An 18,325-nucleotide genomic window follows, 5' to 3' on the forward strand; every position below is an offset into this window, starting at 1 on the left:
ACGGCGAGGTGTATGTGTTGAACGCGCCTACTCCCCCTGATTTCGTGGATCAGCTTGCGGTGTGGGTGGGCGGGGCATGATATGAATGTGCTTACTATTTTTCCTCCCCCTTGTCCACTGGTCGCGTCGTTATTTCTCAGTTGAGAAGGCGTGATTGGCGTTCATACTATCTTTCATAAATCAATCTGACGCGGTTGGCGTTCCTGCAAGTTTTTAGTCAATTGGGCGCTATCTGCCTCGTGCTTTAGTAAAATTTCCAGTCTATCGGGTGCCATTGGCGTTCCCACAACTTTAACAAATCGATCAAACGTAATTAACGTTCCGCAATCTTTTGTTAATCGATCGGGTGCCATCGGCTTTCCCGTAACCTTTTGTCAATCGTTCGGACGTCATTAACGTTCCGCGACCTTTTGTCAGTCGATCGGGCGCCATCGGCTTTCCCGCAACCTTTTGTCAGTCGATCGGACGTCATTAACGTTCCACAACCTTTTTTCAGACGATCGGCCGTCATTAACGTTCCACAACCTTTTGTCAGTCGATCGGACGTCATTAATGTTCCGCAACCTTTTTTCAGTCGATCGGACGTCATTAACGTTCCGCAACCTTTTTTCAGTCGATCAGACGTCATTAACATTCCGCGACCTTTTGTCGGCCGATCAGACGTCATTAACGTTCCGCGAACTTTCTTTTTGTCAACTTAGAGAGATTTTTGTTGCAATTGTTTATAAGGGAAAGACATTAAAAATTATTATTATTATTATTTTACCCGTTGTTTGCTATCGCGCTTTTACATTTATATCATCGGTTTCCTCCATTCTTAGTGACGCGGGAAAGGGCTCGCTCGATCATTTGTCTTGCGGCCTCGAGCCCTCCAGACTCGTGTTTTCTTTCAAATATGTTTCTTATCGCGAGACATTCCACTGTCGGATGTCCCATTCTCCTATGATAGTGGCAATACCCTACAAACGTCCTTGTTAATTTTATTGACATCCACCACCGTCGGTGGTAACTGAACCTCACCCTCGGCTACCCATTGGTTGCGGAGCCGAACAATATGTTCTCTTCCATATGGTAATAGAGGAGGGGATGATCTTGGATCCCTTCTAATCCATATGTTTATCCTTTGGGTGAGGTACCCTCCTTGTTGTCGGCTTCCGCTTCCCTCTTTGTTATTAGACTTGTAGGGGATTAAGGATGTGGTACTTACAGTATGAGACCAGCTAACATCTGTGGGTAACTCTCCTACGCAGTCAGCGATTCTTTCAGCAGATTCCTCCAGTTCGACGAAGGTTTGAAATCTAAAGTTGATCAGACTCCCTTTGAAGGACTCAATCATTCCTTGTACACATATTTCTACGACTGCTTATTCACTAATGTCTTCATGACAGTCTAGTACCATCCGTCGAAACCTTGCTACATATATCCCTATTTCTTCACATGTTCTTTGTTCGCTTCTGCTCAGGTCTATGGACGTAACTTTCCGCTTGGATGAATAGAATTTTCCCATAAACATCGAGTACATAATGGGCCAAGAATCTACGCTTTCTTCCTTTAAGTTATCGTACCAAGTAAAGGTTGTTCCTGCCAGTGATTTGGGTAATTCCCTCAAACACAGTTTCTCGTTGGAGATTCTATCGTTCATGTCCGAGAGGAAACGGCTGATATGTTCTCGCGCATTTCCCTGTCCATCATAAGTCTTAAACTTGGGAGAAACATAGCCCTAGGGGTACTGATATTCCCGGATACTTGAAGGATATGGGTTGTTTGTTTGCTGGTGCTTATCTTGTTTCGTGATATGATACCTATGCTCCAGGTACTCCGCCATTTCCTCTTGTGTGATTATTGCAGCCTTGATATTCTGATGTTTTTCCGCTTCGGTTGCTTCCCTAGGGGCGCTTTGGCCTGCAATCACAGCTTGTGCTATCCATTCCTCCAATGCCTGTCTCTTTTGCAATCTCTCTTCTAATTATTTTTGAATGTTTTGCATGCCCGGGGTCACAGGTTTGGATTGTCGAATCATTTGTACATCTTCCTTGCCCGTAGTGTGTTGGTGAGCGTCTTCAGATCGCTTTTCTGCGCTCTGATGCGGTGTTTCCTCCTGCTATCCTCTTCCTCTATGATGACTTCGTCGAGGTCAACAGGGCAGTTAGCTGATTAATTTCCTGCCGCGTCAGGATTAATGTTATTCGGTTGCATCATGGTGGACTAGGTACGAGCCTCCGGGTGTGGTAGCCAAATGTTAATACCGGAATTCTCCTTGGGTTCTACCCGTCCTAGTGTACCAAGATGACCTTAGTTTTCTTAGAATAGTATGAGAGAGAGTTGTCCTTTCCATTGTACCTTGTCCTCCCTTATATAGACTTTCCAAAAGCCCCTTCTTTTTATGACATCTTGCCATGTGTCCTAAACCCCCTTAATTACTATTGATGCCACCCTTTTTCTAATATAACCTCCTTCTTCCTTGTTAATTCCTTCATTATCCCTTTCATCTCATGGATACTTCACCGGTGGACTTTGGCCCTAGTCCCCAAGTCCTCGTGTTCCATGTGTAGCCTTTCCCTTCTTTGGGGCACCCTAGCCTGGTTAAAGGGGAGTTATTTTTCATGTATCAACAAACGCTGTGTAATGATACTATGACACTGTATAACAATGTTTGAGAACTCTTGTTTTCTCGTTGTTATAGCTACGGATTTTCAACAACGATGATGTTCAACTTAACAACCTTTGGGATCATTGGAGTACTTGGAAGTGACGAAGATTTCGAGTAATGTTGAAGATTAGACATGTGGAATAGGAGCTACAAAAGTTAATTCATTTATTTTTTGTATTCCATATGTATTGATAGTTTTTCCACTAAAAATGACAAATGGGGAGATTGTTAGAGCATTTCTTGGTCGAACTCGCATGCGTTGTTATCTCAAGCATGTTTGTCAATGTTAGTGATCAAAACTATAAATCTTGATTTCTAGTCTACTATAGCTAAGGTCTCGGACTAGGATAGAAAGTGTAGTTGAGCTCAAGAACTCTATGGAAATCATCATACAAGACGAAGAAATACTCAAGGAACTGGTGGAACTTCGTCGACTAAAAGGTATGTGGAGACTTGAACTTATCTATCACTCAAAAGTCTATTTATCTCCTATCTTGAGACAAAAGTCATTTTGCTATATCGACTTTGATTATACACATTTGGTATTTTGAGCCGAGTTTATCTCTTCTATCTGTTTCTCGAAATATGTGTTGGTAAGCTTCCACTTTAGCCAAATTCATCTTTACTTAGTGACGAAAGTCATGTTATGTTTCAATCACTTTGAAAATTGCTCTGACGAAAAATGGTTTGTGAATAACAACTATATAACATCCTCTGAGAATGTTTCAATGATTGAAATGAGAGTTTAGATTATATAACCATTGGCGGATATAAGCATTGTTGTGGTAACACATATATGTATAAGTCCTTATTCCTTGAACCGAAGTTTGCGAATTTTGTTGATAAGGAGAACCGGAATAGTGGCGTGAGCTAAGTCCACGAACTGGCGGAAGTTCTCGACCCGAGAAAATCTGCTGGAGTTTGTGAACTATTTCCGGGAACTTAAGTCTGCGAACCCAGTCTGCGAACTTGATTTGGTTATATATAAATATGATTGTTCTTGAACTCATGTTTATATAAACTAAGGAATGCTTTTGCAAACCGTGACTATAAAGTTCATGAACCGATTCGAGTGAATCAAATCGTTTTTGCTTCGATTGTGTCTTGTGTAATTACATAAGATCTAAGCAATTGAACAACTCTCTAACTAGTTCATTTGAGTCATTTGAACTAGCTATGGTGAAGAAGAATATGGTTGATATGAAATTGCTCATATGGCTAACCATTTGGTTAACTATTGTTGAACGAACAAATGTACAAGTTTGGGTACGGTTACACAAACCTAAAACGTGCATTTCATTTGTGTGTAACAGGCTAAGTTTTCGATTCAACGGAGGTTGAAAGATATTAGCTTGAATCTAATCAGGTTTTCATCTAACGATGAATATTGAATGCTTTGTTACCAAGCTAACATTGATTCCAAACCCTGATTTGAAAGACTATATAAGGGAGAACTCTAGCAACTGGGAAACCTAATCCTCACACTTTACGTGTGATACTAGTTGTGCTAAGCTAGAGTCGATTCTGCTTTAACCTTTGTTTTTTTCTTCTAAATCAGGTTAACAACTTAAAGACTCCATTGGGATTTTGAAGCCATACCGATACTACTTTCTCGTAGCTGTGTGATCTGATATTGCCATTTTCTATCGTACAAGTTCAATTGAAAGAATTGGCTTGAGATTATATCTCCGATAGGGCAAGATAAAAAGTAATCACAAACATCTTCGTCTCATCGTTTGTGATTCCACATTATCTTCTTTCGTCGCGTCGATTAAGATTATTGTGGGATGATTGATAATACTAGGATGTTCTTCGGGAATGTAAGTCTGGGTTATCAATTGGTTAATGTTCACCTTGATTTATCAAAAGACGGAACAAAACTCGTACGTATATTCGTGAGAGACGGATTTATCTATTACCGTAGACTTTTCTGTGTGATACAGATTTTTTTATTAAAGTCTTCGACTTTGGGTCGTAGCAACTCTTAGTTGTGGGTGAGATCAGCTAAGGGAATCAAGTGCGTAGTTACCTGCTGGGATCAGAGACGTAGGAGCATAACTGTACCTTTGATCAGTGTGAGATTGATTGGGGTTCAACTACAGTCCAGATCGAAGTTAGTTTGGAGTAGGCTAGTGTCTCTAGCGTCTTAATACAGTGTGTGTTCAATCTGAACTAGGCCCCGGGTTTTTCTGCATTTGTGGTTTCCTCGTTAACAAAATTCTGGTGTCTGTGTTATTTCTGTTCCGCATTATATTTTGTTATGTAATTGAAATATCACAGGTTGTCCGTTGTTCAATCAATTAGAATATCCGACCTTTTAGTTGTTGATTTAAATTGATTGACACTTGGATATTGGTCTTTGGTACCATCCAAGTTATTTCTCTAGTATTTGATAACGACTCGCAGATTTCTATTTGCTTGAGTATATTTCAAAACGAGAGATTGAGATATAAACTCTTTGATATACTTTTTATCAAGATTGAGTCTGACTGTCTAGTTGATTCTCTAGAAAGTATACTAGAGTTTGTCCATGCAGATTGTTAAGTGAAATATTGGGTGTGGTTGTTGTACCCCCGCTTTTTCACTTAGTTTCATGATATCTTCCCTAACTGTATTCCTAGTTTAAAGCTTAGCAACAGGATTTAAAGACTTCACAAACTCAACAAAATATGGATGCTCAACTATAGTGATTGGATAACCATACTTAGCAATCATCTTGGAAACAAGTATCCTAGTAGCCTCAGGATCATACTTCCAATTAGCTAACTTAGTTTGTGCGTTACCTGTTTTGATTGTAGTAATCTTTCTTTTTCCTTTCTTGTTCTCGGGCTTTTCTTTGCAGGTTTTAGCATGGTAATGCAAGCGGCTAGTTCCTTGGTTACTGGGTGCAGCCATTCTCCTCTTACAATGTTTGCATTCATCTATAAGTATCCCAATCTCCTTACCTTTTACCATCTTCTTTCCAATTAACCTTTCAAAATCATTCCATGCATCAGACCTTACTGCACGTAATTTTTTCTTTTCTCCAGCTATAATTGGACACTTTGATTCTCTTCGTGTCCAACTTGCGGGGGGTTAGAATATATCGAGGTGATCAAGCTCAAGATGAAGTCAAAGATCAAGATGAAGTGACCAAGACTCAACTCATATGTCAAAGGTCAAAATGAGTAATTGAGACTCAAGCTACTAGAAGATCGACGGAGATCAAGCAATACAGAAGATTGAAGGAGATCGAGCTAAGTTTACATGAATGAAAGATTTTGTGTAATTTAGCTTGTATTCTATATAGGAAAATAACTAATTATTTTCCTGTATTTTCTATATTCTAGTTAATTAAAATATGTTATAGTTAATTAAGATATTTTCTCAAGAATAAGATAATATCTTAATTAATTAATTCTTTATATATTCACTCCATAAATAAAGAGTGTCATTGTAATTGTAAATCATCCCAGTGACATCAAAACTGGTGATCAATAATATTTCAACCTTCGGGGTTTTGTTCGTGGACGTTGGTCGAGTTGACCGAACCACGTTAAATCTTTGTCTCATGTCCTGATTTCTCTTTGATTCATGATCCCTCGATACTCATAATTTATTAGGGTGCACTTCAACTTCTCCTTTACCGTGCACAACTGGGACACTGTTTTTGGTTGATTTTTTAGTTTTCTCTCTTGTCTACCTTTGCTAGGCTTTCTATATTCTTCCTTTTTCTAATAAAAATCTTTCTTCTCATCAAAAAAAAACATCAAAAAATAAAATAAAAAATTATTGATCAATTAAAGAATAGGTAACCCAAACCATGTTTGGCCATAAGCATAAAGAGAAGAACAGATCTTCACAAAGGCAATATGATGAGATACAATACAGCATGCATGTTGAACATAGTTATTGGACAATCCAAATTCCAAGAGCGCAAATATACAGTACCGGTTATACATAACTATGCAAGCGCAACTTTGGAAATTTGATTTTTGTACCCACATCTTTGATTTCTATCAAGTTACAATTAACGGTGGATTCACAGGAAACCTTGCTTAAATTCCAACTAAATACTGAAATCAATTACAGCACCATACAACACAATGCAGGGTCAATTAGCAAGTATGCTCAACATTGACAAAACAAAATTAGTGTTGTATTGAGGACAAACTAAATATCAAGATACATATTTAAAAGGAGAATTTCAAGAGCACTACCTCATACGGAGGCTTCCTGGTGCTAATGTACCTCATACGGAGGCTGCCTGGTGCTAATGTATAGCATTAAGCTCGCTAACAATAAAAATCACGCGATATTTAACAATGATTTCACCTTCTCACAAAGTTGCATTCTTAAGTTGATATCACCAAAATCTCGATCAAAAAGTTGCATTCTTAACATCTAGATGTAACATTATCGAAGGTCTGAAGTTAGTTACGACTTTAGTAGAAAACAAAGTTTGTTTGTAAAATAGAACAACCTATGAGTTACCCTATTTTCCGGTACACAAATAACTACATACTAGCCCGTGCTACGTACCGGGTATTTTTCTTTTTTAAATTTGATGTGTGCGTGACGAAGTCCCTCCCCGTGGCGATGAATTTTTGATTTAGTGTGTACACGGCTTTGCCCCGCCTCATGGCGATGTATTTTTTATTTTATCGTCTATTTCTAGTATGAAAAAGATGGTTAAAATGGAAGTTTGAAGATATCAGAGTATTACATTAAACATTAGCTAAGTTCACTGCATTACCTGTTTTGGTTAATTTATTCACAATCTTTACAACCGTAATGTACAGATAAGAGTTAAAAATTGTGCAAGGAGATTATAACAAATGAGTTTGCAGATAGCACACATCAGTGCTGATATTTTTACTAATGACACTATTCTGCAAACCACCAGCGGACATTTATTGGCTTTTCTTTCACTTTGCTCAAAACACCATTCTGCACACCACTTAGCAGATCATTCACTCGGAGGGCTATTAGTTGTTTTGGTTGTTGGCTCTTCTTTCTCGTCCTGATGGTGGGTCCATGACATAAGCCTAGCCTATATTCTGTCACATCGTTTTTTTTTTAAACAAAGAAGCAACCATATATTAAACAGAAATATTTCTTACATCATGACTTATGTAAGGAATTAACATTGCTGGTGGGAGTAACCACCATTCTCCACATAAATTGTACTTACGAGCTGCCTTAGCTATTGCATCTGCAACCTTATTACAAGCTCTGTACACAAAGGAACAAGACCACACAGGATTAATGTTACATATATCTACACATTTTCTCAGTAAAGGCAAACTTTGCCAATGACAAAGAGTAGTTTGCTGATGTAAGAAAGAACAGATTGCAAGATTGTCAGTCTCATAAACAACATGAGGCCAACCATTTGTTGATGCCAGTTGCATAGCGTCCAACATAGCCCAGGCTTCTGCTTGTTGGACATTGCTAGCTCTCCTTAATGCTCCCCTTCCCATGACATATGCTCCTGCAGAGTTCCGAATTATAATTCCAATACCAGCCAATAGGGAACTAGAATTGTAAGAAGCATCATCCAATTATGATGTAAGACATTATAAATGTGAGGATGATTATAATTAGAAGGAGGGCTGCCTAAATGATGTTGTGCAATGTATGCGTTAACTTGATAGACGACAGAGTTATGATTTGGGGTGATGTTGCTAAAAACAACTCTGCACCTGAGTTTCCAAATGAGATGAATAATGCACATGGCTAAGTGAATAATCTGAGGAGTCTTCTGGATGTTGAAGAAGGAATCTTTTAACTGCCAAGTCTAAATCCAAGATAAGACAGTAGAGTGCTGCAAAATAGAGAGAAACTGGTGAGGGAAATAATACTTCCATATTTCCTTAGAGAACGGGCAATGAAGCAACATATGATCCAGGTCTTCTATCTGATTTAAATTGCAAAGCACACAGTTAGAATCAGCATTATGCATATGATTAAAGATTCTTGCTTTAACTGGAACAACATTGTGGATTACTTTCCATAGAAAAATTTAAAACTTGTAAAACTTCCAGAAAGTTAACCAAAACTGTTGAGATAATCCCATAGAGTTGTCTTTCACTAAATCCTTGTCACAAAGCATTTTTTAAGTTGAGGCTGTTGTAAAAATACCAAAACTTGTAAAAGGCCATATTAATTTATCCTCTTGATCTAACTGAATAGGAATAGTTAATATGGAGTTCACCTGATCAAGTGTAAAAAGTTGATGATGAAACGGCACATTCCATTGCTCAATATTGGTGTCAATAAGCTCAGAAACCCGCTGATAGTTGCAAGTATTTAGATCACTCCAATCTTGTAATGTAGAACTCAAAGAAGGAATCCAGTTAGAGGTCCAGATGTTAATACTTGAACCATTACCTATTTGCCATTTAGCATTTTTCAATACAATCTCTAGCCAAATACAGATACTCTGCCATATCCAATTCGAATTAGAATTTTCAGGTGGTGGAAAAAATTGCAAGTCATTATGAGGAAAATGTTCGCTTTTCAACAATTTCGCCCACAAAGCATCTTGGTTGTGTAATAATTGCCAGGCCAGTTTTGCAAGAAATACTAAGTTTTGTAATTACTTAAATTTTTAAGGCCTAATCCACCAAATCTTTTAGGTAAACATACCTTACTCCAAGAGATGAACTTTTGAGAATGAGGATTGCTGTAATTGTTCCACCAATAATTCCGCTGAATTCTGTCCATTTGTTGGATGGTAGCTTCAGGTAATTTGAATACCTGCATCTGGTAAATGCCCATGGTGCTGAGAACAGAATTCACTTGCGTAGTTCTTCCAGCTTGATTAACAATTTTACTTTGCCAACCCTGCAACTTATTATACATGTTATCAGTTATACCTTGACAGTTCTTATGTCTAGATCTGTGCAGCTTAAGAGGTATACCCCAAATATTTGTCTCCTAGTCCCATAACTTTCATACCAAGAATACTAGTTATACAAGACTTATGAGCATTAGAAGTATGTTTACCAAAAAACAAAGTTGATTTCTGCATATTTATAACCTGGTCTGAAGCTTGCCCAAAAATGTGAAGCAAATGTTAAAGATCTCTCATCTGAGAAGAATCAGCTTGAAAAAATAACAAACAGTCATCTGCAAAAAACAGATGATTGAATGAAGGACAGTGACGATTAATTTTAATTCCTAAAAGATGACCAGAATCAATATTAAGCTCCAGAAGACGAGAGAAAGCTTCCATGATGAAAAGAAACAAATATGGAGACTGTGGGTCTCCTTGACGAATACCCCGAATCGGAGAAAAAGTCGAAGAAGGACTGCCATTAATCAGAATAGAGATATTTGAAGTAGAAATGCATTGCTCAATTAAAGTAATCCAGTCAGCATGAAAACCCAGTTGGCGAAAAATAGAAAGCAAGAACGACCATTCTATCCTGTCGAAAGCTTTCGACATATCTAACTTTAATCCAACTAAAGCCTTGTGAATCTTCTTAGTTTTCATATTATGCAATATCTCATGAGAAATAATAATTTTGTCATGGATATGTCTTCCAGAGACAAAAGCAGTTTGAGTAGGGGATATAAGGTCAGGGAGAAGAGGTTTAAATCGGTTAACCAAAAATTTTGAAATAATTTTATAGCTAACATTACATAGACTGATTGGTCTATAATCAGCTGGGGTTTTCAGGTTTTGAATTTTAGGAACTAGTACTTGATAGGTATGATTGATGGCTTTAAGCATATGTTTATGAGTGAAAAAGTGTTGAACCATGGAAATTACCTCTGAGCCGACAATATCCCAGCATTGTTGATAAAAAGCCGCTTGAAACCCATCATTACCCGGAGAAGCTCAAGGCCTGATTTGAAACACAACATCTTTAATTTCTTGAGCATCAAGAATCTGGATAAGACTGTTGTTCTGAATTTATGAAATAGAAGGTGTAAAATGCTGCAGAATCTCATTATTAATCTGAGGTTTAGAAGAAGTAGAGATACTTGCAAAATGATTCAAAAAGATAGCTTCAATATCACTTCTGTTGTCATACCGAATTCCCAAAGGACCCTGAATAGCATTAATATTTGATCTTTTTTTTATTATAATTAGCTAATGAATGGAAATAAGATGTGTTTCTATCAGCCTCAATAAATTTATCACCTGCTTTTTGCATGAAGAACTCCTTCTGAATTGAAAGCCATTGCTGCAAGGATGAACTTAACCGTTTAACCTGAGGATGAGAAGAAGGCAAATTATTGTCATAGCAACGTTGAATATGATTTTGAATGTTTTGAAGATTACTTTCGATGTTGCCAAAGGACATTCTCTTCCACAATTGCAGCTGAGTTCTAGTAAGTTTTAGCTTACTAGAAAACTGAAAGGATGGAGACCCCGAATATTGTTGATGCCAACTTCGAGAAATAGCATCAGTACATGAATCCAGTTGAAACCAACACTTGTAGAGCTTAAAAGGAGAACTTTTACTATCAGTAGGAACCGTATGGAGCAAAATTGGGCAGTGATCCGAAGCAATAGGAATTAAGTGTTGAAGACGAGCAGTTGTATAATGATTGATCCATTGACTATTCACTAAATCCCTATCTAGACGAGCAGAGACATGTTCATCTCCACTACGATGATTCGACCAAGTAATGTCAGCTCCTGAGTAACCTAAGTCAATGAGACCTAATTGTTGAACATAATTCCTAACATGTCTAGCATGATGAGGATGAGTGACTCTTGAACTATGGGTTTCTGAATCATGCATATTGAAATTTAAATCCCCCCAAAGAATCCAAGGAAGATCAAAATATGAATGCATATCAATCAAATACTGCCACTGATTAGAATTCTCTATAGCCTCATGAGCACCATACATAAAAGTTATCAAAAAATCCACATTATTATCATGGGCATGGACAATAGCATGTATAGAGTCAGAGGTTGTGTGCATGATTTCAATGTCTACTCCATTTTTCCAGGCAAGAGAGATACCACCAGAAAGACCCAAAGAAGGATCAAACCAATAGTTAGGGTACCTAGTCTGAGAGAGATAAAATTTCATGTTATTACTTTGAGCTTTGGTTTCAGATACGAAAAAAATATCCGGGTCATTGTTTGTCAAGCAAAAACGAAGATAGTCAAGGGTATGGGGATTACCTATACCCAGACAATTTCAGGCAAGAATTTTCATGGAAAGAAAAAAAGAGCAGCGAGGAAGAAAATGACAAATATAAAATAAAAGAAAAAATAGGCTAAAAATGAACAAACAAGGATAAGTTTTGACAATCACCTGTTGCCATGCATCGGTATGATTCTGAGCATCGTAAGCTTTAGCTGAAGCAATGTCCCATACATTAACCATGCTTGAAGTAGAGTTATCATCTTCAACAGAGGCAGTATCATCAGCTTGAGTAGTAACAATATTATCATTCAAATCAGCAGCCGGAGAATGAGGTGCATACGTTATAACCAAATTGGGAGTGCTTCTAAATCTTTTCTTAACACCACTAGTACTAGCACCATCACCAGTCAGGGTAGAAGACGGTCTCAAAGAAGAAGCTGGCTGGTCTTGATTGTTGTATGAAGAATAAGCACCGGCATCAGAATCTGTAGCCGAGAAGATTGAAATACGCATTCCATCAAAAGGTCGAGGTTGTTCTTGTTCAATGGAAAGCGTAATCTGTTACGCCTCTGAGATCCATGTTGTAAAAACAGTTGCGCTTCTTCCTGGGGATTTCGTTGAGGAGGCAAAATTGGCTCTGCAAAACCAAACCCATGAACAGTGTCTTCCATTTCATGTTGAATATGAGTCATATCATAACAATCGATTTCTCCATGATTAGGAACCTTACATTCAGGACAAAGGCGATACGACCGTTTCTCATAAAAAAAACCTATCCATCTAGTAACACCAGCAGCATTAGCAATAGTAATACCAGTAATCAGAGGAGTATTAAAATTTATGAAAACAAGAGCTCTATACTTAGATGAGGTAGGAGGATTTACACTATCAGGCTCAACTACTCTTATTTCTCCAACAATATTACCAAACATTCTTAAAATATCAGCATAGGTGAACTAAGGCAGAAGATATTTATATTCCAACCAGAAAGGAGAGATCGTAAAGTCTAGAAGATGATAATCCATAGTGGGATTCCAATCCTTTAAAACAATCAGATGGCCATCAAAATTCCAGGCACCACCAAATAAAATTGTATCTTTGTCTCCAGATAGTCTAAATTTGATAACAAAGATATTTGGTTCTAAAGAACGCACCTGAACAAACCATTGATGGTGTCTTCTGAGATGAGGCCAAATAAATTTCGCTGCACGTTCTGCATCCTGCCAAGACATAATTCCCGGAGCATAAAGCTTACCAGCAAGACTAAACTGCCAATCCCTAACACCAGCTAAGATAGCAGTATTAGAATGCATAATCACCCTTCTTCTAACAGGTTCTTCACTAATCGAAACATTTTCCATTTGTTGCGCAATATTATTCATTGCAGGACGAGCCATAGTAGTGAAGAAATAGAAGTTAAAATTAGAACAAAAAAGGGAATGAAGAAAAAAGATGGGTATGATGTGGTTTTTATAAGTAGAAACTGTAGGAGGTGTCAAGATGTAAAGTAGATAAGTATGGGTGATAGAATTTATAAATTGAGAAACAAGATAAAAAAGTTACAGGGATCAAAGTTGTTGTTAGACTATGGATAGCATCAGAAGCAGTTTTCGATAAAGGCAATTTGAGAAACCCAAAATACTGAATCCCAATCAGATAACTATGGATATAAGAGATAATGATGAACAACTTACACACCATTGTAAAAAAAACGCCAACTTTGATACTGCCAACTGTATAGAAACCCAGATGAATGATGGGACATTTCTGCAACACCCATGCGTGCAACAGGTAAAGGAAGAAATTAATCTGCCATTAAAGAAAAAACAAATCAGGTAGAACCAGAAATTGACATATAGAGAAGAAAAATAAGAGATGGAAAATTAAGGCATCAAAAACCAAGAGAATCTGACAATAAATTGAAAAAGAAAGAAAAATTAATACACAGGAAGATTGAGATAAAACTTAAAAACTAAAGATTGAGAAGAGTTAAGACAGATCGGATAAAAATTAAGAAAGAGAAAATTGGGTTGACTAATTTTGACTAGGGATTTGACTTTCACTTGACCATATCTCCCAGAAAGGAAAAAGAAACTCCGAATTTTCCACATTGTTTTACTTCAACCTGAAATTATGTGGAGTAATGAGAAAGCAAAAGTAAGTCTAGGTAGTTTGTCACTTGGAAAAGAGTAGTTCTCCACGCACTACGCTTACTTAGTTCGCTACCCTGACAATAGACTGAACTATATAAAAATATACAGATACTGACAAAGCAAAACAGAAAGTATAATGACTTTAAAAACTGCTATTTACTTGAGTTGTTTTCTACAGTATGAAAGGTTGCGCACAACTCAATTGACCCGGATGATAGGTCGGACAATGAACAACTTAAAATCCTAATATCAGTTAAATCAGAAATTACTTTTGAGTTCCAAAACAACGAGGATACACGTGAACACAAAATGGTGTATATGCATGTCTCCCGATGATAGGTCGGACAATGAAGCCTGTGTGCCATGCCATTGCTCCATGAAAAATACTTTAAGCAAGAAGTGTGCAACATGCATTGTCTGCTGGGGCATTGATAGGAACGTCGTGGATCATATAATTAAGTAGGACCTGTAAGACAATTCAAATCCTGTAGAAAGAAACTGAGGCTGGAAATCTCCACGCCAATCAATATACTTGAGATTTATGACCAACTTATCTTATTTTTCTTTGGTTATCCTTGAAGGATAAAAAATCAAGTAGAATCAGCCTTTGCATATTTAGAGTTCGCTCAACATTTGAGTCTAAGAACCATACTCACAGAAAAGCACATGGCAGCATAAAAGTAAGTCTAGGTAGTGATATTTGATTTTCTGCAAAATCCAAAGTGAAATTAAGGGTCATACAATATTCAACTTATCAATTTGGAAATCGGAATTAAATACTAACTGAAAGATAATCATCTAGCATAGATTTCAAAAGTGTGACTAACATCTTGGAGTAACCCATATAATTAAACATACAGTTTGTCACTTGGAAAAAAGTAGTTCTCCACGCACTACGCTTGCTTAGTTCGCTACGAAGCAAAAAAGAAAGTATAATGACTTTAAAAACTGCTATTTACAGTAGAAAAGGTTGCGCACAACTCGTAAAATGACATACCAAGAGTTATAGGTGCCTTCATAAAGATAGCCTCGTAGTACGAGGAAGATCTCGGAACAGTGTGGAGTAACTTCATACCTGCATCAATTATTAAATAATAAGAACTTATTAGATAAGTAGTTGATCATCCATACTAAAACCAAGCATAAGCCCGCCAAAAAATGATCCCCACAAAAGTCTTTTCACAACACTGTCTAAAATCATTGCCTCTTATAATAGGTTATGATAGATATAAAAAGATTAGTGTGTTAAACAACACTATTTTCGTTTTAAGGAACTTGAACAGGTGACACGGATCGTTTTAAGGATAACTTGTCCAAGTAATAATATGTTAAGCACGTGATTATGATAGGGAGTAAGAGGTGACGGAACAAAAAAATGAGTGTCATCTCACCATAGACATCTGAGGTTTTAAGAAGTTTACAGGAATCAAGCTTTTGCATACAAATGAAGGTTCTTAAAACCATGAATAAAACATCCCAAGCCTCTAATCTACCCATTCTGTTTACCTCTTCTATTTCGATGTTTACTATTAAGAGAGTTACTGTGGAAGCTGGTGAAATAAAATCCAAGTAAAATCATCAACAGCACAATTTGGCATATATATGTACTGAAGTCACTTAGTAAGAATGAAATTACCAAAAGAAAAGTTCTGATTTTGCAAATTTTTGCAAATTTGTACATTCCATATCAACAATTACAAAATTTGAATGGTACACCTCCAGGCACAACCATACGAACTTATGACTGATGCTGACTCCAAAAAAAAAAAGGAGTGTTCTACTGTCTACCATCGTCCTTAGTAGAATTTTTTTTTGAAGAAACCTAAATCCAAACCTCAGAAAGTAAAACCTTAAAAAACAATGAACTGAAATGATATAAGATGCACAAAACAACAAAAGCAGTGTAATCCAGTATAGATTGCAACCCAACGTTGATGATTTTTGATCCTAAACAAACTGGTTAACTAAGAAATTGATAAACGCACACACAACTTAGTTTGCGTTTTCGTCGCATGAAAATAAGATGTCCTAACAGTAAAATATATGGCGATAACTAGCTAGATGTAAACGAAACTGTGATGAGTTCAGGCGAGATGCAACATGGCAATGAAGAAAAAAGCAGTTCTCTGGTCTATGTTGTCTCCCTTTACCACAAAAACCCATCATGAATTCAGCCATAGCATTCACATCAAATAAACCAAACCTCACATAATCAAAAGAAAAATAAAACAAATAAATTTCAGTACGTAATCGTATTGTTGCACATCGGAGAAACGATAAGGAAAATCGAAGAAAAAGAAACACAGACAAAAATAAAATCTTTTTGAGTTTATGTTGATCAAAGGATATCATGATTTATGCGAAAACTCTGTAATTGAATAATTTTACTTTATGAATTGCATATATAAACAAAAGCGATTTCCTTTCCAACACAATTTCCATACTTACACCATAACGCAATTTCCTTAATTAAAATCTGAATCACCAATTAAGCGATTTCCTTTCCAATATGATTTCCATACTTATACCATATCACAATTTCCTTAATCAAGTGATCTCCTTTGTGACATGATTTCCTTAATTAAATGGAAACAAAGAGCTTTACGTTTTTGTTTTTTTTTAACGATATCTCAAAGATATCACAACACTTTGATTCACTTTGACTTTACACTTTGACGTGGTAAATAAGGATGACTGGATACTAAAACTCGTGAAGCAAAATTACTCCCTCCAGCACTTGACTCCAAAGTTATTTTTAGATAAGCATATTATTAAACCACACCGTACTACTGGATTTTTTACTCATCCAACTCCAAATAAAATTTCAAACAACTACTAAAAAATTAAAAATAAGAAATCAAATTTTGTTGTTAAGAAACTAAAGTCATCACAAAACTACCTGATTACCCATCAACTTGTCGGAGACAAATGAGTATTTAATAAAAATGATTTTGGCTTTGGTGTGGTTTGATCTAATGACCTAAAAGTAACTGTAATGGTGCGATCAAAACCAAAGACCAAAAAAAAAAACGATCAAATTTGAGTTTAGTCCGTGGTGTTACATTAGGGTGGAAGAGTAAATTTGGTCGAGCACACATAATGTTCGTTTGGTGAAAAATATACATCAGGATCACTTTATACATCCGCCCCATCAGCCATCAGGATCACTTTATACATGCGCCTCACTGAGACGTAACTTATATGTACGCCTCACTACACGGACGGAAGATATACGTCCGCTTCAACTCTAGCATAACTTAAAAGCTCTCCTATTAACAAACGTACATTATACGTTCGCTCGACTATATTTGGTTTTGATCTTGGTCCCAGACTAATTTGGTTTTGGTCCAGCTTTTACCCTTTAGTCCGTCCCATTGTGTCTCGTTTCTGGACCATATTTATGGGTTTGATCGTCCACTGTGGTTGCTCTAAGGGTTTAAGGATACTCACTCATTTTTGAGTGAGTGAAATGAAACCTTTAGTCCCGCATTGTCGAAAACTAAAGAGGTGCTCCACTATATAACCATATTCTTATGGGTATATTGTAAAACAATGTGGGTGGAGCGGGTAGGGCAAAAAATACATGTTTCGACCCATGCATATGCGCGCATACCATACATCAAGTTCCTCTTCTACTCGGATTTATTTTTGGCGAGTTTTCTTTAGGAAATTAATTCCAAAAATATTTTTAAGAGTTTTATTTATGGGTAAATTCCTTTTACGTGTTTTACTTGTTTTTGAAGAAAACCAAAACCTAACTTGATTTCCAAGCATCCCTTCCAATAAATACAACTCGAAATTCTGTTTTCAAAAATATACAAGAAGCGACCATCTTTCTGTCTTCTTTTCTTCATCTTCTTTCTTTTGTTTGTGCGGCGTTTTACTTCCATCCCCGTTGCTGAGTTCAAGAATGGGTAACTTGCGTTGTGCTAACTCAAGTTATACCGGGCAGTCTTATCCTGGACACATCTTCGCTGTGACGGGTTTCGCATTACTCATCTCGAGTATACCCGCGAACTAATGTGTTAAGGACAACTTGTTGAACCTGTGATTCTGCCATCATTAAGTAGTTTCGGTAGAGTTGTTTCGATTCAGTTTTATATATCTAACGTGTTGTTATTTGTTGCAAGATCCCAAAAATCTTAACACATTAGTATTCCTTGCAACTATGTCAACAATGGAAACAAAGATCAACATTGAAAGACCACAGAAGTTAACGGAAAGGATTTCAAGAGATGAAAATCCAAGATGTTGTTTTTCCTGAGCAATCATGATTTGGACGCAGTACTGCAGGGTCCTCTTGATGTTTTGATGAATAAAGAGGATAATACTGATGATGTTAAAGTGTATTATACAAGGGGTGACTATATGGGTAAAAATAATATCATGAATGGTTTGGAAGATGAGATGTATGATTTTTACAA

The 18,325-nt window shown here is 36.9% G+C and overlaps 1 protein-coding gene across 34 annotated transcripts; it reads right to left on the reverse strand.

Moving 5' to 3' along the window:
• Nucleotides 1–7,700: 7,700 nt before the first annotated feature.
• On the reverse strand, nt 7,701–16,541 carry LOC113289838. Of its 34 annotated transcripts, none has more exons than XM_026539257.1 (14): nt 16,350–16,541; nt 14,899–14,976; nt 14,171–14,609; nt 13,447–13,557; nt 12,903–13,026; nt 11,917–12,385; nt 10,926–11,667; nt 10,785–10,827; nt 10,629–10,691; nt 10,410–10,485; nt 9,675–9,763; nt 8,847–9,478; nt 8,335–8,456; nt 7,701–8,123 (listed from the first exon to the last, which is right to left on the reverse strand). In XM_026539257.1, exons 6-9 carry the CDS (start codon nt 12,259–12,261, stop codon nt 10,637–10,639), a joined length of 1,185 nt encoding a protein of 394 aa, XP_026395042.1. In that variant the 5' UTR covers nt 12,262–12,385; nt 12,903–13,026; nt 13,447–13,557; nt 14,171–14,609; nt 14,899–14,976; nt 16,350–16,541; the 3' UTR covers nt 7,701–8,123; nt 8,335–8,456; nt 8,847–9,478; nt 9,675–9,763; nt 10,410–10,485; nt 10,629–10,636. The 34 variants fall into 34 exon arrangements, with proteins under 34 accessions (XP_026395042.1, XP_026395041.1, XP_026395046.1 ...); XM_026539256.1 differs by having other exon boundaries at nt 10,625–10,691; XM_026539261.1 differs by having other exon boundaries at nt 10,625–10,691; nt 10,785–10,854.
• Nucleotides 16,542–18,325: the final 1,784 nt, after the last annotated feature.

The sequence above is a fragment of the Papaver somniferum genome, chromosome 6, assembly GCF_003573695.1.
Source record: "Papaver somniferum cultivar HN1 chromosome 6, ASM357369v1, whole genome shotgun sequence".
NCBI lineage: Eukaryota > Viridiplantae > Streptophyta > Magnoliopsida > Ranunculales > Papaveraceae > Papaver > Papaver somniferum.

Excerpts from the sequence above, each read along its gene's own strand:
- LOC113289838 (XM_026539238.1), bottom strand. The coding sequence starts at position 12,261 with ATGCGTATTTCAATCTTCTCGGCTACAGATTCTGATGCCGGTGCTTAT. Across the intron at positions 11,668-11,916 it reads ATACCGATGCATGGCAACAG|ACTAGGTACCCTAACTATTG; the intron begins GTGATTGTCAAA and ends TATCTCTCTCAG. Across the intron at positions 10,486-10,784 it reads GTTCTTCATGCAAAAAGCAG|GCCTTGAGCTTCTCCGGGTA; the intron begins GTGATAAATTTA and ends GTTTCAAATCAG.